Source organism: Bemisia tabaci, chromosome 5 (assembly GCF_918797505.1).
Source record: "Bemisia tabaci chromosome 5, PGI_BMITA_v3".
NCBI lineage: Eukaryota > Metazoa > Arthropoda > Insecta > Hemiptera > Aleyrodidae > Bemisia > Bemisia tabaci.
Window position 1 is genome coordinate 40,259,789 of NC_092797.1, and position 18,638 is coordinate 40,278,426.

Sequence of the window (18,638 nt, forward strand, 5' to 3'; positions counted from 1 at the left end):
TGGTCAGCCAACTTCCGGTAGCTAATGTGGAGGACTAAATTCAATGACTAAATAACTTTCAAAATATTTTTTTTCCTCTACCTTGAATTTTTGACAGGGCAAAATTCACTATTAGTTGAATACAAAACTACTCCCAGCTCATTTTTTTTCAAAATACGACTCGATGCATCTTGTTAAATTCAGTTCATTTTTGGGAGACTTCCAGAGGTACCGTATCGGAATATTCCGACAGACATCCTTCCCCGCGAGACCAATGGACTTCACGCAAAGGCTCCAAATAAATCATTATCCTTATTAACCTCACATCAGTGAAGACTGACACGAAATTAATTATGCCTTAACGCGGAAGTGTCTGGGTGAGTGTTGTGACTGTGTGAGGAACAATGCGTCAAACGCGCCGACACGTCCGACCCCCGTCGCGCCTTCCTCATCCTCCTCTCCTCCTGGTTGCTATGAAAAATAACAGTCAGCAACTGTTAGATTTCTGCCTTTTTCTATTCAGCCTGACAGTGCGAACTCGCCAAATATCTGACGAAATTTGTCAAAATTATATTTTGGTGGTGAAGACTGAGCGGATTCCACAATACTTTTGGGGAGGATTCAATGGTTTATCGATGCTATTTCTCGGGGTTTTTTTTTTTTTTTTTGAAAATCCCCGAAAACCATGTCATACTATTCTGCCGTGCTAGGAAAGAACGCCGTAGGTACCTTCCGACGTTGCCAAGTTTCCTCCGATAAAAATCGAATTTACCGGGAAAATTCTGAATATTATTCTCAAAAATTTTCAGACATTTTCGTAGGCAATTTAATCTGAGACATCTGAAAATTTAGAGGAAAAATATGCTTAATTTCGTCAAAAATACATGTTTTATCGAGGGAAATTTGGCAACTCCCGGATGTTCATACAACGTTCCTCCTTAGCACGGCAGTATTGTCAGGTACATATGTCGTCTGTCCTCTGACGCACAATGGAACGAGCCAATAGAAGAAGTCGGACATGAAATTGTTGGCTAAAATTTCAAATTTTGATGTTTATTTCGTCTCAAATTTAATTTCAATGGGTGTTTCTGAAAGGAAATTTCACGGAAAACCCAATGAAACCACTTTTGAACTTTTTGTCTCATAGTTCCGCAAATATAAGCTTTCAAAGTCTCCAGATGTTGTCCGACTCCTCCTATCGATTCGGTCCAGTGTGCGACGTGAGGGCATATCTGTATTTCCACATGAGCCCAGGAAAGCATAGTAGGTGCGGAAATCAAGGTACGCCCATATTACGTCAGAGGCAGTGGCGCGACGAACTTTGGGATATATCGATTGTTCTGTCATCTAAACCCATGGAAAAGGATCAAAAGACAGGGTGTTCGCAACGAACACCGTAATACTCGATTCTTTACCGCAGTTTCAAATGGGGAAATATCGATAATCGATCATTCACGCCTCGCCACTCGTCAGAGAAACGACGATTTATGCACACCCTCTACCGTAAAGCACAAAATTTGCTCGAGAGATACCATGGGATGGAGTATGTATACTGCCTTGCCAAGAAAGAACGTCGTATGAACATTCCTTGGATGAATACATTTTCAAAAAAATTTGAGGATATTCTTTCTCCAATTTTTAAGAGCAATTAATTCGCAACTTTAATATCCTAAAATTTCAAGGATTACTCATACTTGCATCAAACAGTCATATTTAATTTGGGGGAAACATGACAACATTCGAATGTGCATACGGCATTTTAAGGGTAGTAGAATAATAGAAGGAACTATGAACGTAAACTTTCCGTGCTCCATTTTAATTGCATTCAACCGTAAAACGTATAGTTCTATTGACCATAAATACGTCTAAATAAGCGCGAAAGTACTTCCCGGCAGACAATATTATTGTTACAATATTTATCGAGCCAGTAAGTACTTTCGAGGTTGTTACGACGTATTTCTGGGTCAAAATCACCTCTTGAAAGGTGAATCGAATCGCGCATGTGCGCATATCGAAGGAAAATGAAGATGATGCACTGTTAACTAGGATCGCAACAGTTTTTTAAATGCATTAGAAACATGCTTCATTTTAAAATTTTCCAAAAATAAACTGGTAAAGCGCGCAGAAGAAAGTGTCCAAGTGTCGCGTCATATTATGTGAATACCTACAAAATTTTCAATGTTTCGTCTAATTAATCCTTCTCTAAATTTTCTCCCGCGATCCGTCAGGATGAAAACGGATTGTATGCCGAAAAATACGAACCAATTAGGTATACGACTTTTATAATTTTTGGAATTTATCAAGTTTGCGCCCCAGCAGCCTTGAAGTTTCAAAGAGAAATGTTCACATAGTGCAAAAAAATTAGAAAATGTTTCAGGTCCTTTAGTTGTGATTCCTGAATCCGGAAGATGGCTAATGATTTTGAAATGTTGACAGGGTATGCGTGAATAAAGAGCAGTCATTATTATACATTTTTTTGCCAAATTTAGCTGACTGAGCTGTAAAGAACATGGTTATACATATAGATTAAAAAATCGAGCCACAAGCCAAAATAAACAAGTAATATTTCAAACTACAAATACATGTAGAACATTCTACATGTATATGTAGTTTGAAATGTTACTAGTTTATTTTGACTTGTAACTCGATTTTTTAATCTATAACCATGTCATTATTATACATTGTAGGATAATGACACTGGCAAGTTTGTTTCATGCGCGTTCCTCATTGCCCCTTGTTTTAAAACACACGGAAAAGGTCGAAAAAGTAAAATGCGGGCTCGTATCCAAAAGTAATTTAATGCAGCACTAAGATCGCTCAATATCTCCGTGCTTTCGAAAAAATTCGTGAAATTTTAGATACGTGTATTACTTTTATTGCAGAATTTATACCTCTGTCATTTCTTATACTACTTCTCAGAGTGGAAAAATCGATTCCGAAAGATGCGCCTGTCTGTTTTGAACGCATGCGAGGACAAAATTTCCCGTTGTTTGCAAATTTTGACGGTGAAACTATCAAACCACGTATCTCGTTTGCCGTGTTTAAATCTCCGCTCCCAAATTTATTTTTTAAAGGAGAAAAAACCAACATCATTTTTTGAAGTTTTTAAAGAATGTACCTGGACAGGAGAAGAGAAATTACGGACATTTTTAAGAATGGAGGTTCAGTAGTTCTCTACTACAAAAATGGAGTATGACAGGAAGTCTGCAACATCGCAAACCGAGATACGTGGTTCGGTAGTTTTACCATCGATTTGCAATATACGCTTCATTACACTTATCAGTTGCTTTGGTATTATTATCAGCGTTTTATTTTAGGCAGTTTTTATTGAAAAGCTCCTTGTCTAAGATCAAAATAAAGGTCTCATCGGTGTTTTTTTCCAGTCTTCCCCTTGCTAAGTGGTGCAGGCTCTAGTCATCGATGCCATACATCTCCCCTTAAGCTCCCAATTGGCCCTGATTAGGAGAGTTTTTGAGAAAACAACACAAATTGAAGCACTGAAAACTATTTTGCAAGCAAGAAAACCAGATATAGTATGGATATTCAGTAAACGTCTTCAGGGGTTGCTAAAATTGTGCAAGATGTTCCTCACTGGGAGAGAACATAAATTTCTTCGCTTCGTGAGCTTTTCATATTATAAAGTTTCTTAAAATGTTGGTCTTATTTTCATGAAAGTCATTGTCATTCTAGGGTCACCAGACGCCCCTCAGACAAGAGAGTCTGTTGCACTATATTAACAGCACCTGATTGCGCTCACCAGGTTTTTTCTAACCTTTAGATCAACAGATTTTTGGATAGCGCAAAAATGTGGAAGTTTATGCAAGAATAATGCAAGTTTGGAATAAATGACGGACTAGAATCAAGAAATCACAATTGGAAGTCGATTGTCAGTAAATTTTATAAGTTAGGATTAAAATACGCATCACAACTCTACCGATATTATTGAGCTGATAGCCTCGACTAGATATTTGCCTTCTCAAAACTTCTGGAACCCCTGAACCAGTGAACCCAACTCCCCTCCCCCCAACAATATAACAGGGGAGGTTAGAAAAATGCAAACAGCGTGTACCTCTTTATGGTGTGAATGTTCTCACATATTTCTGGAACTCAACAAAGTTGCATCCCGTTCAACTTCCAGCGTCCGTTTAATGTTTTTCTAAAGGTTTCAGTGCAGGCTTTTAGTAATCCCGGCAGCATATCGTAGAAAACTCGTAAAATGCCATTACAACCCATTATGCACAGAAAATGATTATCTAAAGAAACGTATCCTCACCTTGGAAAGGATATCCATTGAAGACGGGGCGCATCATTCCGAAATTGGTCACTGTCATCTTCTGAGATCGGATTTCAAGTCAAGTCCGGAAAATCGTTCAACAACAACAGTCATCAGAGAAACCGGTTCTAGAGATCCCAACACATCATGCACAAGTCGTAATCCACACAAGCGTTGCCAGGAAAACAATCGGATCGAGTACGGTATAACGAAAACTAATACACACAAATCAACCAACAAAAACAATTGTTTATCACAGTTAAACTTCAACCGTCGAACGGATCCAAGACGGGATTTCCACTTGAGGACACCGGAAGAACAACTTAAGAGGACCCGCACTCACAACTTTCGAATTCCGTTGAAACTCCACGGAGAGCTTGCGGAAGGAATTTGCGCTGCGTTACGGTGCTTTAAGCGAGGGACACGACACACGCACTCACGGCAGTAACAACACGCGGCGGTTTGGAGCGATATGTGTGGAAACACGGCGAGGACCAGTTAGGACGGATCTTTCCTCTCCACGAGCGGCGCGGGACTCCGCCCCCGTGGCCGCGCTCGGCCAATCAGGGGGCGCGGAAACGGAGAGCAGCCACTCAGGCGGCCGGCGCACATGCCAGGGGCCGCTGGCGTGTACCTGGGCAGCCGGATGAATGGAGCGCCCCCCCTTGCCCCCGCCGCGGCCCGATGCGCGGCCGTGACGAATTGGAAGTTCAGACTTGCCTCGACTTTTTTATGATGCGTTATTTTTTCACATAATTTTGTATTTTATTTTGTAAAATAGACGGTACATAAAAACCGTCTGAGCGTTTGAAAAACTTAAGATTTGCTGATAACAATCAGGTGTTGCTAAGATTGTTCAACTGTTTTCGGATTTAACGAGAATTTCGAGACCTGGTATGAGATGTAACGATTTTCTTTGTTGTAATCAAGAATAAATTTTAGGGAAAATCAGTTAAAAAGTCCATACAGCGAGAGTATTGGAAGAGCTGCTGGTGCAGAAATAGCATTTCTTCGTTGCGATGTCTTAAAATACCCACTAACGTTCCATACGTCATAGTTAAAGCAAAAATATGGAATTCGTTGAAAATTGTACTCTGAAAACGAAAAATCTCTGATAATTTAATCGTTTCATCACTAAAATATCAATTCGCTGATGAGATTCTTGGACACCGCAACTAAGAAATACCCTTTCTGTGCCTCATTTAGGTTCTTTTAAACTGTTCAAAAAATGAAGAACAACGAAGAGGAGCTCTCTATAAATGCTGGAACCAATACACAATGCTTAAATATCGTCCACTCGAGGCCCGCCTTCAATTTTGCTCTATAGGCAACAAACATACCTAGAAGCGCGAATAGTTATCTATTAGGAAAATACACATTTGTATCCCCTCATGATCATTCAATTAAACCGATAAACGGTGTTGTTAATCAATTGGAGTGTGTAATTTGTCTGGAGTACGCCTTTTTTTTTCTTCAGAGAACGCGAGCGAGGTTATCTGATAAAAAAAATAAACATTTGCTTAAGCTCCATGATATTTGATTTTACCGATAAACGACGTTCTAAACATATTGATATTTCTTGAGGTTCCGTTTTAGATTATAGGTTAATTTTATCCTTCAAACTAAAAAAATCACAGTTTGAAACATATCTGCTTGCGTAAATTCTAATTTTCAAGTTTCAGTTCGTATAGTTTTTACTATTTTTATTTGTTGTCTTGGATAAACTTATCCTGATGTTGATTGGATCCAGTCGTCATTGGAAGGTTCAACAAGCATCACTGATTGCATAGTGGTAATTGGTTCAAGGTTGATCAATTGTGGCCATAAAAATGTTAGAATGTAGAAAGACTCACTGCAAACTGAAGAAAAGAAGAGAGCCTGTGAATTTTTCCTTTTAATTTTTTATTTTATTTTTACGAGGGTCATCCGATAAGGAAGGTTCCCTACTTTGTATGTTCCGAACAAAAAGAGACAACTCAAATCAGTAAAAATCCATGTTTTGTATACTCTAAGCTTTAACACTAACCCAAGTTTTTGAAAATCGGTGACGTGGTTTGCAAGAAACCTCAATTTTACCGAGACAACCTCCCACCACCGCGTGCCTACGTCCGGAGAGTCGATTGTTTCAAATTCGGGTTATCACCGCCAAACATCAAACTTTTTAACTTAATCAGGATTAGCACCACTACGAATACTAACGTTATTGTGAATACCTAGTCTATTTATTTCTACAAGACTTCAGGACAACAAGAACATGTTCTCACAACAGAAACATTTTTTATAAGGCCAAAGGAAAAGATTTGAAGCAAATTTGATGTGTTCACGAGGATTTTTGGGGTGAAATTTTCAATTAAGGGAGGGGACATAGTCAAAGTTTCACAAATAAATGATTGTTAGATCCTCTTCTACGAAAATAAGAATTTTTTGGAAAATTTGCAACGTCACAAACTTAAATCATGCGTTTTCTAGTTTCACTAGCAATACAGATTGAAAGATAGCAGTGTTGGTCAATGCTCCAATTGAGAGTTGGCTGTTTTTCTATACGAGCGTTAAAGTCACTGAAAAGGTCGATTTTGATCAAAACGCTAATTGTCTCCTCGAATAGATTGATGCAGGCTGCGGGATTGCAGGCCAATACTCAAATGAAGAGTTAGTGGTTTTTCTATACAGGCGTTAAAGTCACTGAAAAGGCCGATTTTGATTAGGACGCTGTTCGTCCCTTCGAAAAGAAGAAACTAATTAGAGGATCTGTTAATTTAAAAATAGCTTTTAAAAAAACTTGCGTCTTTGGCTAACACTAACGGTACTTGGCAAAAGTTTCAAGGTAATAGGTTATCAGAAGTCGGCGCCAGGCTCAGTTTTTTAAGCAGCACCTTCCCGAACCCCAACCGCGAAAATTCAATGGGTATTTGAATGATATCATTCTTCCACCGTGGCAAATGATCCTCGAGTTGAGTGGCTCAATGGAGCTACCTGCCACCTGTTGTGACTGTAACTTTGTTTATCCTTTTCCCCGACCCGGGGTGAAAAAGCCTGTTTGTTAGCAGCTTATATAGTCTTCCGGGTTGCGGATTGCCGCAAATCCCATGAAAACGCTTCGTGGAGACAAGGCCTAAGAGAGGGCCAATCGACTTAAAAATTATCCTGATACTCTTTTTGCTCTCGTTAGAAAATGTCATTAAACTTCTAACCTCATCTACAGAAAAGGGAGGTATCGGTGTATAAGGGCCTTTTTTGGGCCCATCGTGCAGCTGAATTCAGTGGCGTGGCGTGCTTTGCGATATATCGATTGTTGTGCCATTTAAACCTATGGTAAAGAATCAATTATTACGATGTTCGCTGCGAACACCCTGTTTATCGATCCTTTTCCATAGGTTTAAATGGCATAACCAACGCTACATCGCAAAGCACGCCACGCCGCTGGCTGAATTTTCTTAACTCCTACAGGTTCTTGCGTATTAAAGGTCTATATCTTTTGGAATGCATCGTTCTTTGGTCATTTTTAGACTCTTTTTAGGTCCATGGGCCTAAACATGGGCTAACAAACATGGCCTAATGGTCGATGTTAGCAAACAATGCAGTACTAGACTCATAAAGAGACCGGAGATGACCAGATCCCGATGCATTCCGAAAAATGGCCAAAAAATGGTAGAGTTGAGGAAATTCAGGGTGGCCTAAAAACAGCCCTTAACGATATCCCTCCTTTAAATTACTTTTCCGTTGATAATACACTGAAATGTAGTTCGTTTCCTTTGAAAAAATAAAACATGATCGAATATTTTGAATTACTGCAACTGAAATGCACATTTTTTGACATCAGCCATCGAGTTGCCCAGAGAGTCTTACTGGCAAATGTGTCTAAGGCTTTCCTTTCGGAAAATTGCCGCACCCACCGCTGAAACGACACTGACCTAAGGGACCCATTGTTTCACCGTTCAACAGCCGCTATCAAACGAGAGATTTGCGATCTGATCTCAGGCGTCCAGTTGGACTCCCATTATCATCTCGCCGAGAGAAAAGGCATGATCAATCGCTCAGCCACTGTTCTCCAGCTCATTTTTCACTTCAAACAAGTCGGTAACCTTTGAGGGAGCGAAGGTGCTCCACACTGAATGCGGGCTGTAAACGGAGGCAAAAGCGTCATATTTGGAACTAATTGTTTTCAGTCGACGGAACAATCGCGCGCACCAACGGGGAAGACAATGCCCCCGTGTCGAAATTAAGGAGCAAACAAAGGGGACAGCTACTGAGAAGTTAACTCGAATTAGAACTGGAGCTGAAGACGTGATGGCCGCGGGAGTTCGGAAATAAAGACAAACACCGTTGATGAAGAAGTCTCCTCGAAACAAAGTAACTGGAACGCAAAGGCCAGCACCATAATGCACTCAAAACGCTGTCGAATAAAGGAGGGAAAAAGTAAATATTTATTGTTGTGAGAGGTGGCCTTTTCAAGTTACGCACGCAAAACTCGTCTTCGACAGGATCGCCCCCCCCCCCCGCCCCCTCCGCCCGTGAGGGTGGAAAACTCCGACTGACCAAGTCCCTGCGGCCAGCGGAGCAGGTAAGCGGGAGACAGCGCGTGCACGGAGGACCTAACTGCTTTCAAATCGTTAGTTGTGACAATGCGGTGATTTATTGGCGTGTCCGTTGTAAATTTCACGAGAATGGACCCTTTTCCTCGGGTATCAACCCAGATTCCCAGTACTTGTCGACAGTTCGCCGACGTTATTTACAGCAGGCCCCGGAACGGAAGAAAAGAGCGACCGTAATAATACTGCCGTCCTGAGCGAGGGAAGAACGCCGTATCACCCTTCAGACGCTGCCAAATTTCCTCTGATTAAATATTTATTCCCACGGAAAGTTATGATATATTTTCCCTCTAAATATTGAAGTATGTCAGAGTCAACTGCATAGAATATACTTGAGAAGTTTAAAGAGGAAAATAATCGGAATTTCCCCCCAACATTTTGCATTTTATCGAGAGATAATTTGGCAACGTCTAAATGACCATACGTCGTTTCTCCGTAGTGCGAACGAATAATAGGGCGTGGAGGAAAAAGGGAAGGAGTAGGTAGCTTTTCATGCCGCTACATTGATGAAGACGTCAGTCAGGGTGACTCTGACTCCTTTAGGGGTAAACTGTTGGTTGATTGACGCTCGCTGACCTAATACTCTCGCAACAGAACCTGAAGAGAAAACGGTTCCGATCGGAGAGAGTGGTGCGGTGCTTTTGTCCCGTTCGAGCAGGCAATTCGAGTGTGAAAGTATTTTGTTTTTCGAAAACATCTGTATTTTGAGCCTGGTGGAATCTTTCTGGAAGTATCCACCGGAACATGAATTATGTGTGCCTGGAATGCTGGGACTATTATGACGGTCGGTGTTTTTGACTTTGCTGTTCATGTGAATATTTAGAGGACTCAGCTAATCCGTAAGGCTTAGGATTATGGTTTTGCTTTGACCACAGGTTAAACGGTGCTTGACCAGCGTGAAGTACCGGGAGAACTCATCTGCCTGACACCCGCCAAAGACACTGACAAATATAGAGTTTAGCATACTCAAGAAGGCCAAAGTTGTGAAAACTAGTCTAATTCTTCCTTTTCCCCTTCTTTTTTATTTGAGGGGCTCGGAGGACAAGGTGTATAAAACCAGTTTTTGAAAAATTGAGATATTCATGAACTCAACTGAAACTAGTTTGAAAGTATATTCAGTGAAAAATTCACAGCTAAATTTGAAGCATCAAAAAGTGAGTTTCAACCTCCTTTCCGTCATGAGGCTCCATGCATTTTTGAAACTTTAAATACGCATTTCTTGAAATAGCAAAAACCGCACTCATATGGCTTGTCCTCCAGGCCCCTCATTTTTTACTTTCTCTGAAGTTTGCCTGCAAATTTCACGCGAGAAAACTATACACTTTTGAAAAAGGAAATTAAGTGAAAAAAAAAATATGTATTATTGAGCCTTTAAACTCCGTAAAAATATTCAATTGTGGGTAAGAATCTGACATCGCGGGAAATTTTTTCCTTGGGTTTCATATATGCTTAAAATAGTATGCTTCAATTTGGTAAAAATCAAAGTTTTCGCTCCGTTTAGAAAATTTAAGTTAATATTCCTGAACAAGGCAGGATTTGGAGGTTGAGACACTGTAAAATTTGTTGATGATTTTTAAATTTTTTGTAAATTTTGGAAACTCATAGGTACATTCAAATTTGCAAAAACGGACGCGTGTCGCGAGGCCCTGGTCTACGTCCTCATCGTATAAACGCCTCCGTTTTCACTTTAATGAGTGCCTGAGTGTTTTAAAAAAATGGATACATTTGCTCGAGGGTTTGCGTACGACATAGTTCCTTTTAACATAAAAACGTTCAAATATGTTCATCAATATCCCTGAACTAAGAGAAGAGCTGCTAACCAATGGCGAGGCGTGAATGATCGATTATCGATATTTATCCATTTGAAGCTGTGGTAAAGAATCGATTATTAAGGTTTTCGTTGCAAACACCCTGTCTATCAATCGTTTTCCATAGGTTTAAATCGATGTATCGCAAAGTACGCCACGCCACTGGTCCGAATGAGAAGAGGGAGCTGACCCACATGCGTGTAAGCTAACCTTGAAATGTGCTCATGAGCCTCGAACGTTCGTTCTGTTTTTAGTAATTCATCTACGTGACGTGACGCTGGGGCCAGGGAAGATCTGGATCTGGGATTTCCATCGCTTTTCCGAATAACCTTTTTCTCGTCTGGTAAAGCGGTGTTGGTTTTCCGTGCGAGCCCGGCCCCTGCTCCATATTATATTCCAGCGCTCAGTTTAACCTTGTTTGCCGCATTAGTTCCGACTCAGAGACGTCTGAAACCTTGAGAGTGGCCAATCTATCTGTTGAAATTTCCTCCGATGCTTTTCCTTCTTCTTCCTCCTCGACTACGACGTTGCCTCGCTGCAACCAACAGTTGAACGGACAACCGGCGCTCCCATATCCCGGAACTAGTGCCGAATTTCGGAACTTTTGAGATTTTCCTGAATTTTTCCCGGAACTTTTGAAATTCCCGAAATGCTCCGGATCCTTTGCATATTCCGGCACTTATTCCGGAACTTTTGAAAATCTAAAAAGAATCCCGGAACTTTTGAAACATCTAAAAGATCCGGAATTTTGAAAATCTAAAGAATCCCGGAATTTTGGAAAAATCTAAAAGATCCGAATTTTGAAAATCTAAAAGAATCCCGGAATTTTTGAAAAATCTAAAAAGAATCCCGGAACTTTTGACGGTCATGGAGTGGAAGAAATTGGAACATAAAAGTTCGGAATCCCAGAACTTTTGACGGACATGGAATGGGAGCACTGCGGACAACTCCTATCAATGCACCGAAAATATTTATTCACATTCAAGACTGCGTCTGTGCGCTAGCCTTAAGGAATTTTGAGATGGGTTTGTTGATTTGGTGTCCTCTGTTTGCTCTCACTTTGTCTTTCTCCGGACGAAGAAGCGTAACGCATTTTAAGGTTTCAAAATTGACTCAAGAATTTAAGTTTTTAAAATAATGTAACTGCAATTTTTGTCCAAATTTTTTCTGATTTTTGCATGGAATCAGAGAAAAAATTAGTGAAATTTTTAGTTAGAGATGCCCATGATTCTCCTGATTAAAATAAAAATTTAGAGAGGGAGATTTGGCAACATTGAAATGACGTTACGTTCTTTCGTGAGAGAATCGACGAATTCACTCATTACAAAGTTTTTGCGCTCGGAACAATAAAAATCCTTTTTAGAGAATATGGACTAAAAAAAAAAAAAAAAAAAAAATGGTATCGCCGGCATCCTGGGTCCAAGTATAGAATTAAAACTTTGATTCAAGTTGTCATAACATTTGATGGTTCGTATAACGAGTATTGTACTAGGCATCAAAACTCCCCGACAGGAAATTACATGAGCTGTTCTGTTCTATCATGGGAAAACACTTTAACGCAGTCAAAAAATTTCTATCTAGAAACAGTTAATTAGATAGAAATATTCTCTAAAAAATAACTTACGGCCCTGTTTAACTGATACGATACTGGTCAAAAGATATGGTCCTGAGAGGTAATTGTGTGTTTCGCTATGAGATAACTATTCGTGCTCTTGTGTACGTTTGTTGCCTATTCATCAAAATTGAAGGCGGACCTCATGTAGACGATACCTACCAATGTACTAACTACTTACGCATTGTTTACTGGATCTGGTTGTATGTTTTGTGAACAGACGACTATTCGTGCTCTTCTGTTGGTTTGTTGCCTATTCGACGGAATTGAAGGCAACTCAGTGTACAATAGTTCAACATATTGCTTACTTGATCTTCTTGCAGAAAGTTGTCTTCCCGTGTAGTTTTGTTGCTTACGTATGGTGAAATTGAAGTTGGGGAACTTTATTTGGGGACTCTAAAACTGAAAACACGGCAACCCTGCTAATGTATTTGCTCCCTATTTTTGCATGGAGTGTTGTCTTGATGTAGTGGTGGACTCTCAGGATAGCGTGGGATATCCCCTCCATTTTGGCCTCGACTTGAGAGCTTTTTTTGAGCTTGGGAGTTGATTTCAGAGAAAACCAGTGACACCGCCGTGTTTCTCGCGAACTTTTACATAAGAATCAATAGTCAAATCGCAATTCCTCACACATGCAAAATCTCCATTGTTAAATCCCGAAAGTAAAAGCTTCCACCTGTCGCCAAGAGGCCAGTGGAGGGTCTCGGTGCCTGGTCTCCTCCCAGAAAGAACCCAATCAGGCATCCTTTCTGGCAGCCCATCTTCCGCTTTACTTAACATAACGATAAAAGGGGTCTATCTCATTGCATGAGGGGTTCAGTATCCCCGACCTGTGAGACCATGCTCTGCCTCCTCTGCCAGTGACGAAGGATGAATGATCGATTATCGATCTATCCCCATTTGAAGCTGTTGTGAAGAATCGATTATTAAAGGTGTTCGTTGCGAACACCCTCTTTATCGATCCTTTTCCATAGGTTTAAATGGCGGATCGATCGATATATCGCAAAGCACGCCACGCACTGTCTCTGCCCTCCTTCCCTTCAAACCGGCGGGCCGATTATTGAAATTGATAGACAAAGCTATAGACAAAGGAGACAAAAGAGATATGGAGAGAGCCTATTGGTGGAAGCGGGTGGTTGCAATGGACAAAAGAGGTAGGAAATAGACTAACTAATGGCAATCCACGAGAGACCCGACAGATAGTCTATCATTTTCTTCCTTTGTCAATGGGAACCACCCATATCAACAATAGGATCGCTCCATTACACCCGATGCCTTCTTTGTCTACAGCTTTGTCCATCAATTTCGATAATCAGTCCGCTGGTCTGTTCTCATGGCAAGAGACCGATCCTCCTCCGCAAAGACGACGCAGCGGCGGGCCCGGGCATGGATTCGCGTGCGTTAGCGGCGGCGGCGGGCACGGAATGCAGAAGCCGGTAACGCTAATTTCTCCTAATGAGGCGAACTAATCAGGAGTCGGCGGCGCAGCGTGGCGCGTCTTGGAAAAACCAACAGCGAGCGGGCCGGCGGTGCGTGTGACGCGGGCGAGCGCGGTGGATGCTCAGCGGCTCGTTGAAAAATTGGGCAAATTGGAGCAAGATAAATTGACGGACGGTGTAACCGCGTCGCATCGGTTCGATCGAGTCTAATCGACGATTTCATGATATTAGTGATGCGCATTAGTCCCGTCCGTCGGCGACGCCCCGCCCCCCGTCCGTAACGCCTAACGCCACGCTCGCCCGCAATTAGAAATTGCGTGCGCGACCGCCCCGGCCCCAGCCCCCGGCTCGGACTCCGCCGTCCCTTGGCTTGGCCACCGCGCCGCCGCGTCTTCGCACGCCGGCCACCACGTCGCCAAGTAGAACTTAACTCTGGTTACTCAGCAAAACGGCGGCGTTATGCAAAAAGAGAGTAGGATTCGTTAGTGTTCCCATTTCCCGGAACTAGTTCCAAATTTTGGAACTTCTGAGAATTTCCTGAAATTTTCCCGGAACTTTTGAGAATTTCCTGAAATTTTCCCGGAACTTTTGAGACTTTCCTGAATTTTCCCCGGAACTTTTCTTATTCTTCTTCTTCTTCTTCTTCTTCTTCTTCCTCTTCTTCTTCTTCTGTTAATTTATTGGCTTATATTCCTTATGTGGAACCTACAGCCGTCTATAGACAAAATTTCATACTTGATATTATAAGAAATGTAGGGATAAGGAAATGTTTAATAGATAGGGTAATTTGTTTGTTCAAGCCGTCACCATTTTCACGTCTAAGGACCCTTCTAGGCGACTTCCTATATCGGGCCCGGAACTTTTGAAATTCCCGAAATGTTACGGATCTTTTGGATTCTCCGGAACTTCCTCGGAAATTTTGAAAAACTCTAAAAAGAATCCGGGAACTTTTGACGATCATGGAATGGGAGGAATTGGAACAAAATAGCTCCGAATCCCGGAACTTTTGTCGGACATGGAATGGTAGCACTGATCGGGGGATGAAAAGGAATACAGTATACAATATAAACAACTGTTTTTGGCTCTTCAATGAAAGCACATTTCTGCACAGGGAAACCTATCGCATAGATGTTGTTTCTAAAATCAGAGTTGCCGTAGTCAGGGAATACCGGGAAAACTGGGAAATGTCGAGGGAAACCTGGAAATGTCAGGGAAAATGACAAAAATATCTGGGAAAAATCCTTCAGTCACCTTTATTCGCTATCTAGAAAAGGCTTGACATTTGGAACAACTTTGCCTGAAAACTATTTCAAATCGTGTCTTTTTCACCATTAACTGTCAGGAAACATCATCTTCTAAATTATGAGGCAACCCAGTCAAATGGGCCTGAAATAGTGGTTCCTTATTGCAAAATGTGGTCCAAAGCAAACAGGAATCATAGTGTCGTCGAGTATCTACGAGGTATCTTAAGGGCGCTTTGTGCGTTGTTTCCCGAAGAAGATTACAAAAAATTAAGAGTCGTGTGATGGGGCTGCTGCACATTTTTTTTAAAATGTATTTTTCTAGAATACATAAAGAATAAGGAAACCTGTATTTTACCTTTTTTCATGTAATCAAATGTTAGGCGGGAAAACGACTTTCAAAGTTTCCGAAAGTTCAACTCCATTTCAAACGGGAAAATATCCCGCCAATGAGAAACGTTCTTCTTATCATCGCAACTTTCAGCTCCTTTTCGTCAGTCACAAAAGCTGTTTCGAGCTTTTGTAAGCTCGGACACATGTTCACATGTTCCTCGCCAAACTTTACAGATAGGCAACTCCATTTTATCACGCAATTTCAGGATCATACAACAGCCTATTAAATTTTATTAAATACATAATAAAATTATTAAACTTAGCAGAGAATTGGCAACTCCGACAGCGAAGACGCATCAGTCCTGAAGAGCGGGGGCGGCATCGGCAGCCGGTAGCGGCCCGACGAATTAATCACAGAGCAACCCTTGAATAATTGAATGTTGACCTGTTGCGTCGGATTTCGACTCGCGAGTCTGCAGCGTAATTAACACATTAGCCGAGAGTGAGACGGGCACTTTGCGCGTCCGCCTCCCGCCTACGCTGTCCGCCTACGTCTCCGGCCATGTCCTCACGGCTCACGGTCGGGAAACGGTGGTAGCTCACCGAATCATCGTTCACGCGTCCGTATTTACACACCATATCACGCAGGCCCGCCTCCTTCGAGCCCGGATAACGGTCACGAGTTTAGAGGAGCGACGCGACGGGTTGAGACCGCGCCGAAGCCGTGAATCATCGATTATCGACATTTCCCCATTTAAAGCTATGGTAAAGAATCGATCATTACGATGCTCGTTGCGAACACCCTGTTCATCGATCCTTTTCCAGAGGTTTAAATGGACTACATCTTGCAATATGGAACTATAAATTCTAGCCCGGTTTAAAAACAACGTATGTGACATTAGTTTCCCTATGCACTTTAGTGTTTTTTCAGGTGAGCCAGAATTTATAGTTCCAAATTGCAAAATGCAGTCCAAATGATAGATGAACTGGGTTGAGACCGCACCGGAGGCGTGAATGATCGATTATCGATATTCCCCCATTTGAGACCATAATAAAGAATCGATTATTCTGATGGTCATTGCGAACACCCTGTGTCGAAACTGTCGAAAAATTGTCGAAATCGGCCCCGTCAATTTCCAAATATTACTATGATAGATCATAGCTTCATCTCCCTCTTCACCTCTTTTTCTTTACTTGTGATCTTTCCTCGGCTCAAAATCTCGGCGGTTTTTCTACTCATGCGTCGAAGTCTCCATATAAGCGTCAAGTTGGTACCATGTTTCACTCATCCACATGGTCGTTTTTAGCAGGGATGCCAGCAAAACTCATATTTTGAGACAGATTACGACTGCTTCCTGAGATTGGGGTCTCGGCGTTTTTTCTACTCATGCGTTAAAGTCTCCATGTTAGTGTCAAGTCGGTACCTTGTTTCACTCACAATATCATATTGGCAATATGGTCACTTTAGGCAGAGATGTTAGCAAAATTCAAATATTGAGATGGGCTAAGACTATTTCTGGGCTCGGGGTATCAGCGTTTTTTCTACTCATGCGTTAAAGTCTCCGTGTTGGTGATGCTTAAAACTAATGGACTATAAAATACAGTATCGCGGCAATGTTCAAGGGTGCAGTATTGGTCTTTTCCTGAGACCAAAATTACCAAAACTATTCGTGCGACTTGAGTTGGAGTCTTTAATTTAGGTTTCACCCTGAACCCAAATCCCATCCAATTCTGAAAGAGTCGAGCCAGCTGATTATTGAAATCGGCAGACAAAGCGATAGACAAAGAGGACATAGGGAGTATGGAGCCAGTATGGTTGAAACTGGTGGTTCTTACAGACTAAGGGTGAAAATGATGGACTAACTGAGGGGTCTTTTGTCCATTGCTGTTAGTTAGTCTATTACCCACCCCCTTTGTCCATTCCAACCACCTGCTTCCACCAATAGGATCCCTCCAAATCCCCTCTGTCTTCTTTGTCTATAGCTTTGTCTATCAATTTCAATAATCGGCCGGTCAGGGTAGGGATACAAATCGAGGTTTCTGATTCAGGGTTAAAAAATAATTCAAATGATAAGCTTACTAGTATGTACGAGCCGCACGATAAAAATGGAGAAAAGCGAAGCGGTCGCGAAGAGCGGGGAGGGGGACAGAGGGAGGGGGAGGAAAAGAGGTGGAGCCCGCGGGCGGTGGCGCGGGTCGCGGAGCCGCGGCTGTGGCCGGATGAGAGGAAAGGGGGGGAGGGGGCAGCCGGATTCCGAGCCCCAACAAAATGTCGGATCGAATAATCAGAATAACTACAACCGCAAGAAGGCGACGTCTACGGCATGGAATGACTGGGCGCTCAGGCTGACGATACCATAACGCAACAGCAACGTCAACGTTCTACGCTGCGACGACGCATGGGTTCGCGTCAGAGTTGCCGCGCTGCCTCCTTTTACTGCAGGCAGCAGTAACTCCAGAAATCCAAGGGTTTCACCTAGAGTACCTGTAGCTAGAGTATGGACAGATGTGAAACTCCGAAAATTCATCAGGCCTTCACCGGTGCTTCTGCGAATAAAGTTAGGGCCCAGAAATGCAGAAAGCCTATGAATTTCAATTATCCAGAACTAGAGTACCTATTTAAGGAGAGTATGGACATGTCGAAAATTTTGAGGTTTAATGATGGAGCTCTTAGACCCCAAAGGGTAAGCAATCTATGAATTCAAATTATCCAGAGTGATTTATGATCACAATTGTTGGGAACTTTCGTTGGTAAAGCACGCATTTGACTTGGTTTTTGCATAAACTTACTCATTTTTGCGGAAGAATGCTTACTTATGAATTTTCTTATCCATTTTCGTTTAATGGAGTCTAAAGATTGACAGTGACATTTTCCATTTTCAAAGATTACCTACCCTTTCGGGCCTAAGAGTTACATATTTCGAGTTGTCCATACTCTCCCTATATAGGTACTCTATCCAGAACGATTTACTAATACTATTGTTACGAACCGTCGTTTATAAAGCACGCATTTGACTTAGTTTTGCACAAATTTACTCATTTTTGCGGAAGAACGCTCATTTCTGAACATTCTTGGCCATCTTGGTTAGAATTGGAATCTGCAGGCTCTGCAGACTGGCAGTGAAATTTTGTGTGTTAGAAGTTGGTTAGAAGGATGGCTGCACTTTTGGGCCCTAAGACCTCCATGAAGCGATATGTCCATACTCTCGCTATACAGGTATTCTAGTTACACCCAAAGTTTGAGTTTGAGGTCCAGGGCTTGGATTCCAAACCCTCCAAAATTTTAGTGCACTTCTTCCCGTCACCCTCCATTGGAATGATTGAATCTAAAGTTGAGCTAAATTTTGACGGTCCAATTTCCAAA

The 18,638-nt window shown here is 41.8% G+C and overlaps 1 protein-coding gene across 3 annotated transcripts in view; it reads right to left on the reverse strand.

Moving 5' to 3' along the window:
- LOC109040873 (paired box protein Pax-7) overlaps positions 1–4,755 on the reverse strand; it is a 36,078-nt gene extending 31,323 nt beyond the window's left edge. Inside the window, exon 1 of one of the 3 annotated variants that reach the window (XM_019056972.2) lies at positions 4,253–4,755. In XM_019056972.2, coding sequence (XP_018912517.1) covers positions 4,253–4,310 — 58 coding nt within the window. In that variant the 5' untranslated portion in view covers positions 4,311–4,755. The remainder of the gene's footprint in view (positions 1–4,252) is intronic. The other 2 variants (XM_019056970.2, XM_019056971.2) reach the window with 2 other exon arrangements.
- Positions 4,756–18,638: the final 13,883 nt, after the last annotated feature.